Source organism: Tupaia chinensis, unplaced genomic scaffold (assembly GCF_000334495.1).
Source record: "Tupaia chinensis unplaced genomic scaffold, TupChi_1.0 Scaffold000196_1, whole genome shotgun sequence".
Lineage (NCBI taxonomy): Eukaryota > Metazoa > Chordata > Mammalia > Scandentia > Tupaiidae > Tupaia > Tupaia belangeri.
Window position 1 is genome coordinate 1,538,488 of NW_006159671.1, and position 19,254 is coordinate 1,557,741.

Below are 19,254 nucleotides of genomic sequence, written 5' to 3' on the forward strand. Positions count from 1 at the left end.
AGAGAAAGCACCCCTTTCTCTAAGCGTTGTAGTCATGCTGCAGTTCCTTGTCTTCCATCTCTCCATCCTATTGGGATTTGGGGCATGCTTTTACATAAACCCCCGTGTTGTTTAAGCTGCTAAGGCCAGGATTCCAACTGCAATGGGCCAAGTGGGATCCAGCTCCCTTATAGACTAGGTTATGGGGCTGGTCCTGGAGCTCTTGCTCTTAACCATTAATCCACATGTCCTCATGGAGGTTCTAAGTCACTCCATCACTACAGTTCTGATTTTGCTTACCTCTCAACAGAATTTCTCATCACTCATTTCATGAATATATGTATTCACACACACACACACACACACACACACACACACTCACACACACACTTACAAATTAAAAGTCAGTTTATTTGCCATAAATAGAAGGTAACTGTGTAAACAAATAAGAAAGCAATGCTTTGAATTTTAGTCAGGTACTTTGTATTTTCTATTTGCTTAAAAGAGAAAAGAAAGAAGTATTAAAGATGTACTAGTAGGAAATACTTATTAATTTTTTTTTTGCTATAGAGTCAGAAAAACTCAAAGAAATAGAGAAGAAATCATTATGTGTCTCACTGTTATTTAATATCATGTTTGTTTACCACCCAATTAATCTAAAAAACCTTTAAAATCGATTTTAGGTACCACCACTGATATGCGTTCCAGTCTTTGAGACACGTTATAAGGCACTATCTTACATATCACGACTTCAAGTCACACTTGATATAGTGAGGCCTCTACAGCTACTTAAAGTCTTAGTTCTTTTTTTTTCTTTTTAAAAATTTTTTAAAGTTTATTTTATACTTTCAATTGCTATGTATCACTTAGCTTGTAAAGTGAATTTACCCAACATGAATATACCTCACACCAGTCCACTTAAGGGTATTATACACATCATCATTAACAGACAGGACTCATTTTTGTCATTTTCTTTTTTTTTTTTTCTTTTTTTGGAGAGGTTTTCACTATAGGGCGCGTGCGCTCGCCAGACAGACAGAGACAGTCAGAGAGACAGAAAGCAAGAAATCACCCCCCAGAGGGGATAGTCATGCCGCAATCCCTTCTCCTCCATTCTCCTCTCGGGATCTTGGGCACGCACGCACATGCGCCTGGCATGAGTTTTAAGCCACTGGGTGTGGGACGCGAACCGCAGTCGACTACGTGGGAGTTCAGCGACATAGCCATTACGCTAACTACTGGTTCCCACATTTTTGTTATTTCCTATGACACCCTTTTCTTTGTTCTCCTGAATCTCAGCTCATTTCTTCCCTTGCTGTCTTCCTTTAATAGTTAAAATGTTGTTCCTCACTTCTCAGTTTTTTTGTTTTTGTTTTTAATTTGCCAGAGGATATGTATGTGATTCCCAGAGAAAGACAGAGGGAGAGGAGAAAAGCACCTTTATAATGGGGTATGGTCATGGCACAATTGCTTCTCCGCCATTTATCCATTCTGTTGGGATACTCCCTCACAGGCCTAGTGTCGTTTTCAAAACACCGAGGCTGGGATTTGAACCATACAGTCAGCCATGTGGGATATAGGCCACCACTAGACCATGGACTGACATGGTCCTCAGTTTTGTTGTTATTATTTTTCTACACTTTCTTCACAGTCTTCTTGCTAATCTAGGACTTCTTCGCTTCAGAGGCATGGCACATTGCTGTGTCACAGTCAGTCAGGACATGTGTCATAACTACTCACTTACTCATAGGCATTAATTTTAAGTACCTGTGAATGATTTTTTTAATGAATTAGACTCACTTCAAAGTTGCCATCAGAAGGATGTCACACTTAGTCATTTGTATTTCAGTAGTGTTTGCTGGCTTATATGTGAAAAGATGAAATTAGAGTTAGCTGTAAGCGAATTACTCATAATTCATAGCTTACTTTAATACTGCCGAAAATATCCATGAACTATGGTTACTTGATGTGGCATTAATTGCTTTAGCAATTTTGAAATAGTATAGCCTATAAACTGTGTATATATGGTCTTAAACCTATATTTTTTTTTTTCTGTAAGACAGATTCTTACTATGTCATGACCCTCTACCTCAGCCTCCTAGCTGGAACTGCAGGCCTTGCCATCACATGTACTTTTATCTCTCTTAGGGAGAGTCTTGCTATGCTGAGAAGGTTAGTCTTGAATTCATGGCCTTCCTGTCTCAGCCTCTCCTTGCTGGGACTACAGGTGAGTGCCACTGAGCCCAGCTTCTTAGGCTAGACTGAGAATCAAACCTAGACCTCCCTTGAGGTCCCAGCATATAGAGCACAGTATTTTACCAGCATATGTCATCATGATCTGGCCCCTTAGAACAATGTTAGCAAGAAGAAAAGTGAAGAAAACATGAGTATGCATTTACACCTTTGCAGCATACAAATGAGAATGAATCTGCGGTTATGATTTCCAAATCAAAGAAACAGCACTCATCCAGGTGACATGTGCAATAATAGTATTCATATTAACATCATGAGCAAAAATAAGTGCTATGTGCTACACTTTTTTCTTTTTGGGGGATTTGTATAGGATGCATGTGCTTGCCTGAGAGACAGAGAGAGGGAAAGTGAGAGAGACAGAGAGACAGAGAGAGAGAGAGAGAGAGAGAAAGAAGAAAAGTGAGAAATCATCCCTCCCAGAGAGGATGGGAACACTACTATTCCTTTTCTTTTGGGGATTTTGGGCATGCACACATATGTACCTGGCATGATTTTCAAGCTACTAGGTCCAGGACTTGAACCGTGGTTGGCCATGTGGGAGTCCAGTACCTTAAGCCACCCAGTGGCCCCTGTAGTACACTTCTTAATCATAAAATAAGGATATTTTTCTTTATCTTAATTAGTATATGCTATTTTCTTATATTCTTTACAGGGTCTAATTTATTATTATGTGTGTGTGCCAGAGCGTTCTTATACTTGCTGGGAAGGGGAATGAGAATAGAAGAGAAAGAACTCCCTCCATGGGGAATGGTCATGCCATCATATCTCCCCCATTCTTCCCTCCTTTCGAGTATTTCTCAAGTTTCTGTTTCCAGGACTTGAACTATGTAGTCAGCCATGTGGAATTCGGCTGCCTTCACCACCAAGTTATGGAGCCAGCCCCATAGGGGTCTGGATTTGATGTTTAAAATATAGTTTTCATATTACATAAGCCATATATATTTTTTTCTCTCAAATAAATGACATGTTCTGAGGTCATTAACATATGGTTGTATTAATTATTTGCTAGTAAAATGTTTTTGTGAATATGACCTAGTAAAAACGGTTGGAAATCTCTGCTTTATTTGGCCGACTACTTCTGTTTGTATGTGTATGTGTGTGTGTTTGGATTTCATTACAATCTGAGTATGCTCCTGGGAGTTTCTCATATGAATGTCATTCATCATCTGTCATAGAGGAAGAAAAGTTGTAAACCTCTGCTCTAGGCTACTTCGTACATTCCTGTGGGTTTAACTGTGTCCCATGTGTTGAAGACTCTTGAATCTGTATAATCACCCATGATTTTTTTCTCTGGAGCTACTGAAACATTTATTCAGCTAGCCACTGGCCATCTTCATGAGGATGTCATACAGGCTCTCGAAATGTATCATGTCTGAAACTAAGTACATTTTTAATTCTATTTCTCCACTCTACTTTCTTTTCTTCCAGGTTGCATATTTCATTGATTGTATTTAACTCAGTCTGTTAAATATATTAAGAAAGATGTTCAGTGTCTCCCAAGCTAGTTGCCTCTTCCTAGTCATGTACTAAATATCCCTGAAAGTGTTTTTTTTTTTCCTTGCTATCCTCACCTTAATAACGTTACTCAGCATTTCCTGTTGGGAGCATTTCATAACCCAGTGGTTCTCCGGTTTTAGTATGCATTAGATTCACTAAAACACAGATGGTTGGATTCCAATCTCAGTCATTCAGAGTCTGAGTGTAGGCGTAGTTCCAAGAAATGGCATTTCTAACCAGTTCCTTGTGATCCTGGTGGCTGTGGAACTTGGGACCACTCTTAGACCACAGCAGAGATAGCCCACTAGTTGGTCTCTCTACCACCAGGCCAGCCACCTTACATTTTACGTTTCAACTTTCCCAATTGCTTCCCAAAGGATTATTTAAAAATGCAAATCTGATTATCTCTCTCCCTTATTTAAGCCTTTTTACTATCTCAACTCACCTTACAATAAACTTTGTTAAACTCTTACTACTCTAATACATAAGTGAAAACATGATACTGTTATATTACCATTGTGCTTAGTATTCCTGTACTTACCTAGCACCGAGCTTATTTCTTCTTTTGTTGAGGTTAAGAACCTTTATTATATGCAGGGATGTTTGTAGATCAGTCTGGCTGTTAACATCTCAACCACCATCCAGGTTAAAGCCTCATTCTTAGAGTTTCCTTCCTTCTCTATACCTTATGAGATTTATCTGCTTCCAGGGTTAGGAGAGGCTATGATGATCCGCTTATGTAAATGTGGCCCATCAGTAGAAACAAAATTCTGTGACTAGGTTAGGGCCATTTTCCAGCCAACTTCCTTTTCTTCTTTCATCATGTACTCTGCCCTCTGGCACTGGTGGTAGTCATCTCTGAGCTGTCTAATGTGACATATTAAGTGGCACATGAGTACCCAACTGGCATCCATTCTACAGCCTTTTGATAAGAATTTCTAAAAGGAGGGAGTTGTGCTCAGGTTGCCCAGGAGCATACAAAAGGCTGGCCTCAATCTGACCACACCTTCTGCAGTGAGGACATAGACAGACTCTTGCTACTCAAAATCTAGTAAGGGACCAGCAGCATTTGCATCACTAGGGAACTGCTTAGAAAGAGAGACTCTGTACCCATTCTCTTACAAAAGAAGTGAATCAGAGTATGCATTTCACCAAGATTTACGTGTGATAAAGTTTGAGAAGCACTAAACTAGGCCTCTAGGATATGGGGAAATGTTCACTTCACTAGGTTTCATCTCTATTCACAGTGATATGAGTTTAGTGGGATTTTCAGTGTCTTCACTTTCTTCATCTGTCAAGTGGGGACTACAATGCTTACTTTGCTGGATTATGACAACATATAGAAAATATCCAGCACAACACCTTAGATTATTGTGAGTGTTCTGATGGTAGCTACTATTGTGTTTGTGACTTTGTCTTCTCAAATTTCAGCAGCCTTTTAGAAATCCTCATAAAAAGTCTTCTTATCTATCCCACTAATCAGTAGCTTGCATCATCAGCATTGGTGCCTTAAAATTGAACAGAATCATGACCAATTTATAATAAAGAAATGCTTAATGTTCAATGAAATGTCATAACTGGGAAGCTTTGGGTAGCTTAGAGGTATCTACTTTCTAGGACTGATTGGTTGATTTCCAGAAAAATCAGATATTAATGCTTAAAATAGCTGCTAAGTTCAGAGGAACCTTAACATGCCCAGCATCTTAGTTAGAAGTGTTGCAAATAGAAAACACCACCACCCATTAGAATGACTAAAATTAGAAATATAATACCATGTGTTGGTGAAAATGTGGAGCAGCTGTGATTCTCTTCCATGGCTGGTAGGGATATAAAATGGTACTACTAAAAACACTTGGGAGTTCCTTATGAAGCTGATAATTAAAAAAAGTAGGCAACTACTGAGAAGTGTACCAACATGGCTGACTCTCCAGAACATGATGAGCCAGACACAACAGAATAGATATAAAAGGATTCCACAATAGAAAACTCTAGTAATACTAATCTGGAGGAGCATAGCGTATTCAGGAGTTGATGTAGGATATGGGAAAGGCATTGAAACACAAGGGCGATCTTGGGAGGGATGGAAAAGTTCTGTATTTTAAATATGTTAGCAGGTATGCAGGGTATAAATTGGTCAGAATGCATTGAAGGGGCAGGCAGTGGTACACTGGTAAAATGTGACTCTCTGTGAGGCTATGTGGGAAGGTCACTGGTTTGAGTTCAGAGACCTCCCTGAGTATTCTTTCTTTTTAAAATTACTTACTTTTAAATTTATTTTATTTTTATTCTTATTTTTTTAACATTCGATTGCTATACATAATTTGGCATATAAAGAGAATTTACCCAACATGAAATACACCTCAGAGCAGTCCAGTTGAGAATACTATACACATTATCATCAATAGATAATAACCATCTCTGTGTCCTACAAATGTCTTGCCTCTTTATTTTTTTCTCCCTGATTTCTTTCCCATACTATCCCCTTCTCCCACTCTCCTTCTGCACTGTCTCCAGCATCCATTACTATTTCCACTGACGTTATGTCCTCCAATTTTTACCTCCCTGAATATTCTGAGCACTTGTTTGGTCATGACCCAGGGCTGGCTGAAGGCTGGGAGTATATTGTGCTATACAGACCTGTTAGGAGTACCATCTCCCTACCTCTCTTTCTCATGAAGAGAATAAATAAATGAATTTAAAACAAAATTCGTTAAAAAAATATAATTAAAATGGGGCCAGCAGGTGGGGTAGAGGATAAGGTGCTGGATGCCACATGGTTGGCTGCATGATTTGAGTCCCAGACCTGGCAACTTGAAAATCATGCTGGGGGTGTGTGTGTGTGCATGCGCATGCCCAGAAATCCCAAGAGGATACTGGAGGAGACAGGATTACAACATGGCCATCCTCATTTCAGGGTTTATTTTTTACTTTGTCTCTGTCTCTATCTCTTTCTCTCTGTGTGTGAATGAGCACACATGCCCTATAGCAGATCTTTAAAAAAAAGTATAAAAAATTAAAAATATAGATTTAAAATAAAGACCACTTTGTAAATTATACCCCTATACTTCAATAAAGGTCCTTAAAAGAATTAATAGAAATAATTCTTTAATTACCAACCAGTGGCATGGTGGTTATTGTGGCTGGATCTCACATGACCAGTTGTACAATTCAAATCCCCCCACGGTGGTTGAGGAACATGGCAGGCACATGTATCAGCATACTGCAAATCCCCAAGGATGAAAAACAGAGGTGAAGTGATTCTGGTGTGACCATTCACCATGGGGATGTGCTTTCTCAGTTTTCTTCTCTGTCTCTATCCAGTGAGGACATGTACTCTCTGGCAAATTCAAAAAGAGAAAAAAGATTATTTAAAAGTGCATTATTTTTAGCTATATTAGGGAATTAAAGTTCCACCTTCAAAATTAAGTAAATTGAGTTGTAAGATTTACAGAGGTAAAGGCAGAAAAAAAAAGTGGGAAAAAATACTGTTTATAGCTTATTTGTGTTTATGAGTATTGTGTATGTCTGAACAGAAACACACTGGGAGATACATATATATTCACACATACATTTATGTAATACTTATAGTATATACATATGAATTGCGCTTGTACATTTATGTCATTGAATCTTCAAGATTAGAGTAGGTATAAACTCCATTTACATAAAACAAGATCGTGTCGAAGCTGGTTTAATTCCCTTATCAGACAGTCCACAAAAGTCTTGGTTCCTCATTTATTAGTGGTGTCACCTTGTGCAAATAACTTTTATCATTTTAAAACATAAATTTTGTCACATGATTTTATTTTATACATTTAATCACTGTACATCACTTAGTTTATAAGTTGAGTTTACCCAACATGAATACGCTTCACACCAGTCCAGTTGAGGATACAAAACACATTATCATCAGCAGATAATAATCCATTTCTGTGTCCCATAAATGTCTTGCCTCTCTATTTTCTTCCTTAATTTCTTTCCTTATACTCTCCCCCTTCTCCCGTCTTCCAATATCCATAACCATTTTCAATGTTTCTATGTCCTCTAATCTTTCAGTTTCCACCACAGAGTGTGGACAATTGTTATATGTTAAGTAGAGACAAACAGTGTCTCTCTTTCATAGTCTGGCTTGTTTTACTCAGCTGTTCAGTAGTATTCCGTAGAGTATATGTGCCACATGTTTTCAATCCATTGTTTTTGTGGACATTTAAGTTGATTCCATGTCTTACCAATTGTGAATAATGCTGTAATAAACATAGTTGTGCAAGCACTTTTCTGACTGACCATTCTCCTATCCTGTGGGTAGGTGCCCAGGAGTGTAATTGCTGGATCATATGGTAGTTCTATTTGTAGGTCTTTGATGAACCTTCATATTGTTCTCAACAGTGGCTAGACCAATTTACATTCCTCCCAGTAGTATAGAAGAGTTCCACTTTTACCACATCCCTGCTAACACTTATCTTTTTTTATTTTAATCTTTGCCATTCTGACTACAGTTAGGTGGTATCTCATTGTTTTGATCTGCATCTCCTTTATGATGAATTATGTTGTTCATTTTTTAATATGCTTTTTGGCTATTTGTATGTCTTCCTTAGAGAGTTCTTTATTCAGCAATTTTCCCATCTTTTAATTGGTTTAATCACTTTTTTTCAGGTAAGCTGCTTGAGTTTCCTGTATATTCTGGTGATGAGTCCCTTACCTTGGGGATAGTTTGCAAAAATATTCTCCCATTTTGAGGGTTGTTGATTCACACTAATTACTGTGTATTTTGGTGTGCAGAACTTCTTAATCTGATGAAATACCACTTATATATTTTTTGGATTATTGCCTATGCTTTGGTGGTCTTATTTAAGAAGTCTTTGCCTATCCTGATGTCTCCCAGAGTTTGCTCAGTGTTTTCTACCAGCAGTTTTATAGTGTGAAGTCTTTTGTTTAGATCTTCCATCCACTTTGAGTTCATTTTTATTAATGGTGAGAGAGAGGGGCTCAGATTCATCTTTCTTCAGGTGGATACCCAGTTTTTCCAGTGCCATTTGCTAAAGAGGTTTCCATTTCCCCACTGGATTGACTGACTAGTACCCTTTGTCAAAGATCAGTTGACTTTATGTTGGGGTTTATTTCTGGGGTCTCTATTCTGTTTCATTGCTCCACATATATGTTTTTGTGCCTATGCCATGATGTTTTTGTTTGTTTTTAATAAGTCAGAGGGCATGTATGCTTGCCAAGGAGAGATGGAGAGAGAGAGACAGAGCTGTAGAAAGCACCCTCCCCCCAGTTCCATAGGTCATGGTCCCTTCTCTTTCATTTATCCATCCCGCATCCTGTTAGGATTTTGGGAGTACATGAACACATGCCCAGCAAGCTTTTCAAGCTGTGGGTCGTGGACTTGAACTGTATGGTCAGTCATGTGGGATCTGACTTCTTAATTACTAAGGTGTGGGACTGGCCCGGTTGGTTTTTTCATTAGATGAAATTTGCATAAGAATTAAATATCAGAAATGCGTACAAAAAGCATGATAGACTTCTAATTTTTGGCTGGGATGTGTAAGGGGCTTGAAAGTCATTACTTCATTCTAACAATGAGTAAAAAACTGAACAAACTTAGCAAACCTAGAATTTCTTTTTAGATCTGTCAGTTTTCCCTGAAGTCACAGGGAAACTACTGCCTCCATAATTTGAAAGATAGGTGAAAACAAAGAATTGCAACTTACTGGAGCAGAAAAACAAAACCTCTGTGGCAACTAGTATCAGGTTAGAAAATCCTGAAATAATATTGACAAATTGCTCCAGGCTTAGAGTTGACAGTTCTGAGAGTTAAGAACCCCAGAGGGCAGACAGCTAAAGGGGTCCCCGAACTTTTGTAAGCTTTATCTTCAGGAGTTTGACCAGGTATTTAGAGTAAAAAAAAAAAATCCCACCATACTCTGTCATGGGAAGAGGAAAGGAACCGTTTTGAAATTTCCCAGAGCATTACATTCTTAACAAGGTAAGCTGCTTTATTACAGTTTAAATTGTAAGGTTTAATTAGAGTCTAATTAATTTTGGGGAAGGGAAATACCCAGCTTAAGTCACTTTCTAGCCTTTCACAAGGAGGAGAAATACACAGCTCCAGTTGACTCTTGCCACTCTGTCCCACCTAAGGTGTTGTATGTGTTGGGATAGGGGAAACTGAGAAGCACTTGGGAAGTTCACAGTCCAAAGGCAGAAACTCAATAAAAGACTAAGATTAGAGGGCAGGTTGTGATGTGGTAGCACACCACTGCACCCACATGGGAAATGTCCTGGGTTTGTATACCAGAACCTCCCTGAGCTTGGGCATACATGCCCATAAATATAACTATAAAGAAACATGTAGATTGAAAGTAAATGGATGGAGAAAGATATACCATGCTAACACTAACTGAATGAAAGTGAGAATAGATGGTGTGGTGGTTGAGTTGTTGGACTCCTACATGGCCAACTGTGATTTGTGTCCCACACCTGATTGCTTGCTTACTAACTTTACCTTTCTCTCTCTCTCTCTGGTGAGCACATGTGCCCTATAGTAAATTAATAATAATAATAATAATAAATGAAATGAAATATTTTAAAAGAAAGTGAGAGTAGCTATACTAACTTCAGATACAGTAGGCTTCAAAGCAGAGAAAGTTATCAGAAATAACTAGTATGTTGCATAATGATATTGAGTCAATTCTTCAAGAAGACAAAATCCTTCATGTGTATTCCTAACATCAGCCCATCAAAATATATGAGTCAAACCTGTAGAACTAGAAGGAAAAATAGATGCAATATTTTAGTTAGAGAATTCAACACTCTACTGTTACAAGTAAACAGATCAGGTAGGCAGAAGACCAGTAAGGGCATAGTTAAACTCAAAAGTACCAATGACCAAGTGGATGTAATTGACATCTATTAGCAACTCAATCCAACAATAGCAGAACACATTCTAAAGCTAATATGGAATGTTCACAAAAATAGGCCATATATTGGACCATAAAACACAACTTAGGAAATTTTGAAGAACAGAAATAATCATGCAATGTCTTCTTTCAGGTTGCAGTGGAATTAAAATTGAAATGAATATCAGAAGGATAGCTAGAAATTTCCAAAAAGTGATTAAACAACATGGTCCTCATTAACTCATGGGTCAAAGAATAAATTCTAGAGATAAAAACACTTCAAACTAAATGAAATGAATACAGCTTATCAAAATTTGTAGACTGAATTTAAATCAGTGCTTGAATGGATAGTTATAGCATTGCATGAATATATTATGAAAAAAGAAAAAGTTATGAAATCAGTGATCCAAGTTTCTACCAAAGGAAACTAGAAAAAAAAGAGAAAATTAATTCCAAAAGAAGCAGAAGAAAAGAAATAAAAATTAGAGGAGAAATCAATGAAATTGAAAGAGAAAAATAGAGAAAATTAACAAAAATACAATCTGGTTTTTGAAAAGATCAATAAAATTGATAACCCTTGTTATGATTTGAGCATGTCCCCCAAAATCAATATGGTGGAAATTTGATTGCAATGAAACAGTTTTGGGACATGAGATTCAATAAGAGGAAAATGGGAAATGAAGGCAAAACTGTTATGAATAGATTGTTACTATTGCAGGAGTGGGGTATTTTCAAGAGAATGGCTTGTTTTATGAAAGAGTCCACCCCTCATAAATTCTCTCTGTCTTATGTAATTTTTCCACCTTTTGCCCTCTCACCATGGAATGACCCTTTTCAGATACTAATGCCATGCTTCTGGACTTTCCAGTTTCCAAAATCATGTGCCAAATAAATTTATATTTATTATAAATTATCCAATTGGGTAGTCTCTTTTAGCACCAAAGAATGGTCAAAGACATCCTCTGGCAAAACTAACTAAAAAAAAAAAAAAGATGCAAAATATTAGTATCAATAATGAAAGAAGAGACATCACTCTAGTTTCCTGGACATTTCTAGGATAATGAATAAATCTTAGGAAAATGGATCATTTTCTTGAAAGACACAATCTACCAAAACTCGCAAGAAAAGAAATAGATCATCTGAACGGGACTATATCTATTTTTAAAAGTGAGCTAATAATAATATTATAAACACAGATGGGTTCAGTGATGAATTCTACAAAAACTTCAAGAAATTATACCAATTCTCTGCAATGTCTTCTAGAAAATAGAAGCAGAAGGAATGTTTCCAAATTCATTTTATAAGATCAGCTATGCTAACACCAAAACCAGAAAAACATACTACAAGAAAAGTAAAATAAAGACCAGTATCTCTTGTCAGCATACATATAACAATTCTCAACAAAATATTATTAAATGAAACCCAATAATTTAAAAATGTGTATGTAGACGAAAACCAAGTGTAATTTAAACCAGGTAGACAAGACTGTTTTAGAATTTGACAATCAGTTAATGGAACATCACATCCACAGACTAAAGAAGAAAAATTACATGAGCCTAACAATGAATGCAGAAAAACCATCCAACAAAATCCAATACCCATTCATGATTAAAAATATTAGCAAAATAAGAATAAAGAACTTCCTCAAAAAGACATCTGCAGAAACTCACCAGCAACATCATAGTTAATAAGAAGTTAGAAATTTTTCTAAGATTAGAAAGAAGGCAAAGATAGCTCCTGTCACAATACTTTTCTAACATCATTCTAGAAATCCTAGCTAAATCTGTTTATGGGTAGAAAAACTCAGTATTGTTAGGATGTCAAATCTACTGAATATCATCTATAGATTCAATGCAATTCCAATAAAAAAATCTCAAGAAGTTGTTAAGTTGGAAAAATCATGACATATTTTCTTATGTTTTTCTATGCAAAAATGTGTCATAACTTTCCAGTTGATCCAATATTTTGTGATATTGATAAACTGATTCTGAAGGGAATATGGACAGCCAAAAGACCCAGAATAGCCAGCACAATAATAAAAGAAAAGAAATAGGTTGAAGGATTGACATGTCTCAATTTTAAGACTTACTATAAAACTGCAGTAATTAAGACACTGTGTTACTAATGAAACAATAGATTAATGGAAGAAAACAACCCAGAAATATAACCACATTAATAAAGTCTATTGATATTTGACAAAGAAGCAAAGACAATATAATGGAAATAGTCTTCAACAAATGGTGTTGGAATAACTAGATGTCCATAAATAAATATAGACACAGATTGTGCACCTTTAACAAAAATGAACTCAAAATGCATTATAGACCTAAATGTAAAGTGGAAAACTGTAAAACTCCTTGAAGATAACATAGAAATTTTAGGTGACCTTGGGTATGGAAATGACCTTTTAGATAGACCATCAAAGGCATAGTCCATGAGAAAAATAATTGAAAAGCTGGAACTATTAAAATAAAAAATTAAAAAAAAAAACTCCTCTGCAAAACACACTACCAAGACAATAAGACAACAACAGACTGGGGGAAAGTATTTGCAGAAGACATACTGATAAAGGATTATTATCTAAAATAGACAAAAAGTACTTTAAAAATAAGCAACCCAATTATGAAATGGGCAAAGACCTGAACAGATACCTCACCAAAGAAGATATACTAATAATTAAGGAGCATATGAGCAGATCATCAGTACCATATGTTATTAGGGAATTACAAATTATAACAATATGATCACAAGATACCACTGTACATCTATTATCAAGGGCAAAATTTATAAAACGAACACCACCAAATCCTGGCAAGGATATGGAGGAACAAGAACTCTTACTCATTGCTTTTGGGAATGTAAAATGATACAACCACTTTGAAAGACTGGAAGTTTCTCACAAAACTGAACACATTCTTATATAATCCAGCAATTGTTCTCCTTGGCGTTTGCCCAAATGAGTTGAAAACTTAGGACAACACAAAAACCTACATGTGGATGTTTATTTCAACTTTATATATATATAGCTACCCAAACTTGGAAGCAACCAATATATTTTTTCAGTCAGTGAATGGAAAAATAAACAGTGGTACATCTAAATAATGGAATACTATTCAGTGGTGAAAAGAAATGCACTACTCAACCATAAAAAGACATGGAAGAATCATAAATATATATTACAAAGTGAAAAAAGTAAATGTGAAAATATCATACTGTATGGCTCCAATTATATGGAATTCTGTAAAAAGTAAAACTATGGAGACAGTAAAATAATTATTGGTTACCAGGGGTTCTGGAATGAGAGATGACTAGGTGACATATAAAGGATATTTAAGAGAGTGAGATTATTTTGTTTGAAACTATAGTGGTGAAAATATTCCATTAAGACATTTGTCCAAACCCAGAATTTACAACACCAAGAATGAACCCAAAGTCAACCTTTGGCTGTGGGTGATGCTACAGTGTCATTGTTGGTTCATCAGTCCTAACAAATGTACCACTCCTATGCCGGGTGTTTATAGTGGAGGAAACTATGCCTATACTGGGGCAGGGTATGTGGAAATTGTCTGTACTCACCACTTAATTTTGCTGTAACTTCTCTAAAATATCTAAAAGTCAGTATTGTAGCAAATTTCACTTCTAAAACTTCTCTACAAATATAAAGTCTCTTTTAAAAATATGCCCTACAGAACTTAGCACATGAATGTGCCTAATCAGTTATTATCTAAACTGCCAAATGTTTGTCTTTTCTACAGTCTAGACATCACTTCTCTTGTCTAGCTCTCACTACAGTAGAATGTCTGTCTAGAATAGAATATGAAGAAAAAGAGAATTGTGACCTAGGCAAGAATTATAGATTCAGAGATCCACTCGTTCAAAGCAAGAGGAAGAGTTTATGTTTTCACATAATTTGAATCAGTCTCAACAATCATGACACTGAAGATGCTGACTGCAGCCATTTGCTCTGCCAAGGCAATTTTCCAACCTTCCTTTCTTGGCCATTCTTGGGAGATTTTTCTTGGCCAGAAGATCCCCATGAGGAACTTCTTTTTACATGGCAACATTCCTCTATCCACCAAGTATGGGGGACGGCACACGGTGACGATGATCCCAGGGGATGGCCTTGGGCCTGAGCTTATGCTGCACGTCAAGGCTGTGTTCAGACATGCGTGTGTGCCTGTGGACTTCGAGGAAGTGTGGGTAACTGCTACTGCTTGTGAAGAGGACGTTCACAACGGCATCATGGCAGTCCGCCGAAACCGCGTGGCTTTGAAGGGCAACATTGAAACTGACCACACCCTGCCACCATCTCACAAGTCCCTCAACAATGTGTTTCGCACTACCCTAGACCTCTATGCCAACGTCGTTCACTTTAAGAATCTGCCAGGTGTGGAGACCCGGCACAAGGACATAGACATCTTAGTTGTTCGGGAAAACACAGAGGGCGAATACAGCAACTTGGAACACGAGAGTGTAAAAGGAGTGATAGAGAGCCTAAAGATCATTACTAAGGCCAAGTCGATGCGCATTGCTAAATATGCATTTGAGCTGGCTCAGAAAATGGGACGCAAAAAAGTGACAGCTGTGCACAAGGCCAACATCATGAAATTGGGAGATGGTCTCTTTCTCCAGTGCTGTAAGGAGGTGGCCTCCTGTTATCCAAAGCTCACTTTGGAAGGCATGATTGTGGACAACACCACAATGCAGCTGGTATCCCGGCCCCAGCAGTTCGATGTTATGGTCATGCCCAATCTTTACGGCAGCGTTATCAACAATGTCTGCACAGGGCTCGTTGGGGGAGCAGGCCTTGTACCGGGAGCCAACTATGGACACATGTATGCAGTGTTTGAGACAGCTTCAAGGCAATCAGGCAAGAGTTTATGCAACAAAAATATAGCGAACCCTACTGCCATCCTGCTGGCAAGTTGCATCATGCTGGATTACCTCAAACTCCACTCCTATGCCACCCTTATCCGTACTGCCGTCTTGGCATCTATGGACAATAAAAATACCCATACCCCAGATGTCGGAGGCCAGGGCACTACACTGGACATCATTCAGAATATCATGAACCATATCCAAAAGGTCAATTAAATGACCAGTGCCTTGGAGTTTAAGTTATCCCCCAAAGACCTTCCTGTCCCACTCTTCATCTTTACTCTCCCCATTCAGAAATGACAGACAGCTTGGTGAGTGTAGATTCTGAAATAACCTACCCTCCACTCCAATTTAGAAAAGGGGGAGTGAGTTATCACCAATTTTTTTACCACTAAATTAAAATGCTATAAATCTTGCTTGTTTAAATTAGTCAACTCTCTTGTGTCATAAGTGAATTGAGGACATGGTTTGCTATTTTAATCCAAAATTCTCACTTCTTAATGATATGATATGCCGAATAAATCAGAGTTGTTTGAGGAGTCCTGGGGCTTTCCCAGAACCTGACACACTGATTTTTTTCTTATTTGGATCATTAAAATTCAGGAAACCAACCTGCAGAGAAGTCTGGCTTCCCTCTAGAGGTTGTTAATGAGTTAATTAGTGCAATAAACTTTGCCTACAAGATATACATTGTAACTTTAATAATAAATAAGATAACATAAAGCTGAGCTAGCACAGAATACTTTCTACTCCCTCTTAAGTACCCCATCGTTTTTCAGGGTCTTTTTTACGACCTTTATGTTGGGGATTTTTTTCTCCTGTGTTCTTGTTCACACATGAACATTCCTGGTCACTACAGCTATCTTTGAAAGGGAATTCTTGAAATTCCAGTTGGATTCTGGAATATCGCTGTCAAATCTCCAGATAACAGGCACTGAGCCCACAATTCCTCTCTACACAAAACTTAAAATGATTATATTTAGGCCAGCCAGATGGTGTGGTGGTTAAGGTGGCTCAATCTTTCATGGCTGACTATGTGATTTGAGTCTCAGAACCAGTGGCTTTGAAAACATGCTGGGCACCTGAATGTGTGTCCCCAAAATCCTGAGGGGAGAGTGGAGGAGAGAGGGTTGCAGTTCTGTCATCCCTCTTGGGGGATGCTTTCTCAATGGCCCTCTTTCTCTCCTACTTTCTCTCTGTCTCTTTCTCTCTCAAGGAAGCACATATGCCTTTTAGCAAAAAATAATTAAGAGATTATTATATTTATTACTATCTATTATATGCCATTTAAAAAGATAATTCTGAAGAGAACTGTGTAAATTATTTTAATTCATTACACATTATTGGTTTGTAACCAACATTTAACTACGGGGGGCAGATATTATCTGTTCATTTATTAAGTCCTCATAATCTCTTTTCTTTCTCTTGAATTCAGCAACTTTTTTTTTTCTTTCAGCAATACCTCATTTCTCATCAACCTCTTACATCATTGGTAACTTCCCCATTTTTCTCATTGCAAGTCTAGCTTCCTCGCTAGTGTGCTGGTTGTAGTTTAGGCCCCTTTAATCTATCTTCTGCAATGAAACAAGCTTGATCTTCCCCAAAGGCACTAGAATTCATATCACTTTTGTTTTCTTAGAACTCCTTACTCTGTGGGTTCCTTTTGTCCTTGATAGAAAGACCTATGTTCAGGATTCCTTTTCTCTTCTTCAGGGTCATGTTTTCTATTGCCTCCTGCCCATTTCAACACAACATGGCACTCCGGAGAAAGTGCAGAGTTTGTGGTTGAAGAACCAGTGATCCTCTCCAATTCATGCCTTTGCATGTGGTCTTGGTTTCTTTGCCCTTAATAGATGAATTCCTCCTCATCCTAGAGGGCTCAACTTAGTCAACAACTTTCTGATTCACTCTCTTTCCATCCCTTGCTTATATCAAGTAGGTAATACACCCAGGGCCCCCAGAGCTCTCTGTTCTATCTCGTGTTTATGTCTCTGTGATGACATGTTCAGTATCCCTTTCCCTCTCTTTTAACTTTATCATACAAGCATTTCTTGGCAAGAGTAGTGATGGAGTCAGTCATTACTATAGCATCAGAAACTAGTACAGGGACAGACTTTTAGGGCACGTTGGAAAAGTCATGATGCACTTTTGCATAGAAAAACATGAAAAATACTTCATGATTTTTCTGATTACCTAATATTTAAGACAGGGAGGGAGGGAGAGAGGGGAAGGAAAGAAAGTGACTTACATTTATTCATACGTTGGAGTAGTGGACCATAAAAGCTAAACTATTGCTCACTGTTTTTGTTTGACTTCAGTTTATAAACACTCTTTTTACAATATCGCTCCTCTTTAAAGCAAACTAAAGCCTTGAAGGTAAAATGGGTGGTTAGCAAATGGCCTCTATTTTCCGAGATGTCTCATCTGTGCTTATTGGCTAATTTCATTTAGGCTTTATCGATTTACTGAACTTTGTTTACAATATTTTTTAAAGAATTATTTATTTTATTTATTCATTCATTTTATTTTAATTTGACCAGAGAGAGAGACAGAGGGAGAGAGATAGGGAAAATGAAAAAGCAAGCCACCAGGTCTGGGACTCGAACCGTGGGTGGCCATGTGGGATTGTCCAGCTCCTTAACCACCACACCACCTGCTGGTCCCTACAATATGGTTTTAAAAAGAATAACAAGTTGTCTGATTGTTCTCTAAATTGATTTCTTATTACAACTCTATTTTGGTTAATGGGCTTACGGATTATTTAGTTACTCAGGTTCCATAACTGACATTAATCTCAGCACAGCAACATAAAAGTTGTGTAACATTAGATAAGTTGCTTTAAGTATTTGGTCTCCAGTTTGCTGTGAAAGAAAGTTAAGCGTCTACCTTCATGGGATTACTGTAAAATCAAACAAGATAGCTTAGTTGTCTATCCCTTCATGAAAAAAATCACCTTAAAATTTAGTGGCTTAGAGCAGCGATTATTTGGTATGACGCCACTCCACTCCAGGTGTTAAGTGTTGACATGACTAAAAGGTCAAAAATGGCTGTTTACCCGGCTGGCAGTCAGGTAATCTCCATATGGTTGTCTGATGTGGCTGTTTTGGCCTCCTCACAGCATGGCTCTGAGGTTCTAAGAAGGAGTGTTCTAAGCCGCAAAGACCAAGGCTGCAGATCTCTGAAGGCTCATCTTGGAAGCTGCTAATTACCATTTCTACTACGTTTAGTCAGTCAGTGTAGGCTATAGGGGCACACCAGATTTAAGAATGGGAGGGATGAGTTCTACCTTTTGAGAGAAAAGAGTGAAAGTCACATTGCAAAAGTCGCGTGAGATGGTAAGTATTATTGCTGTGGCTTTTTTTTTTGGAGAGGTTTTCGCTATAGGGCGTGTGCGCTCGCCAGACAGACAGAAAGAGACAGAGAGACAGAAAGTGAGAAATCACCCCCCAGAGGGGATGGCCATGCCGCAATCCCTTCTCCTCCATTCTCCTCTAGGGATCTTAGGCACGCACACACACGCGCCCAGCGTGAGTTTTAAGCCACCGGGTCCAGGACGTGAACCCTGGTTGACTACGTGGGAGTCCAGTGACATAGCCATTATGCTAACTGCTGGTTCCCTGCTGTGGCCATTTTTGAAAGCACGTTGTACCACTATATTCATGTATTTAAAATTTACCACACGGTGCCTGCCTCACATACGTTGCTTCATCGATGAGAACTGGTAACCATTCTTGACTCTTTCCACTCT

General features: G+C 37.9%; 2 protein-coding genes across 2 annotated transcripts in view; both read left to right on the forward strand.

Annotated features, from left to right (window-relative positions):
• NELL1 (neural EGFL like 1) overlaps positions 1–19,254 on the forward strand; it is a gene marked incomplete in the record, with an annotated part of 909,119 nt that overhangs the window by 602,851 nt on the left and 287,014 nt on the right.
• Positions 14,121–15,908, forward strand: LOC102494733 (isocitrate dehydrogenase [NAD] subunit gamma, mitochondrial). Its single transcript, XM_014587212.1, has one exon. It carries the CDS (start codon positions 14,559–14,561, stop codon positions 15,720–15,722), a length of 1,164 nt encoding a protein of 387 aa, XP_014442698.1. The 5' UTR covers positions 14,121–14,558; the 3' UTR covers positions 15,723–15,908.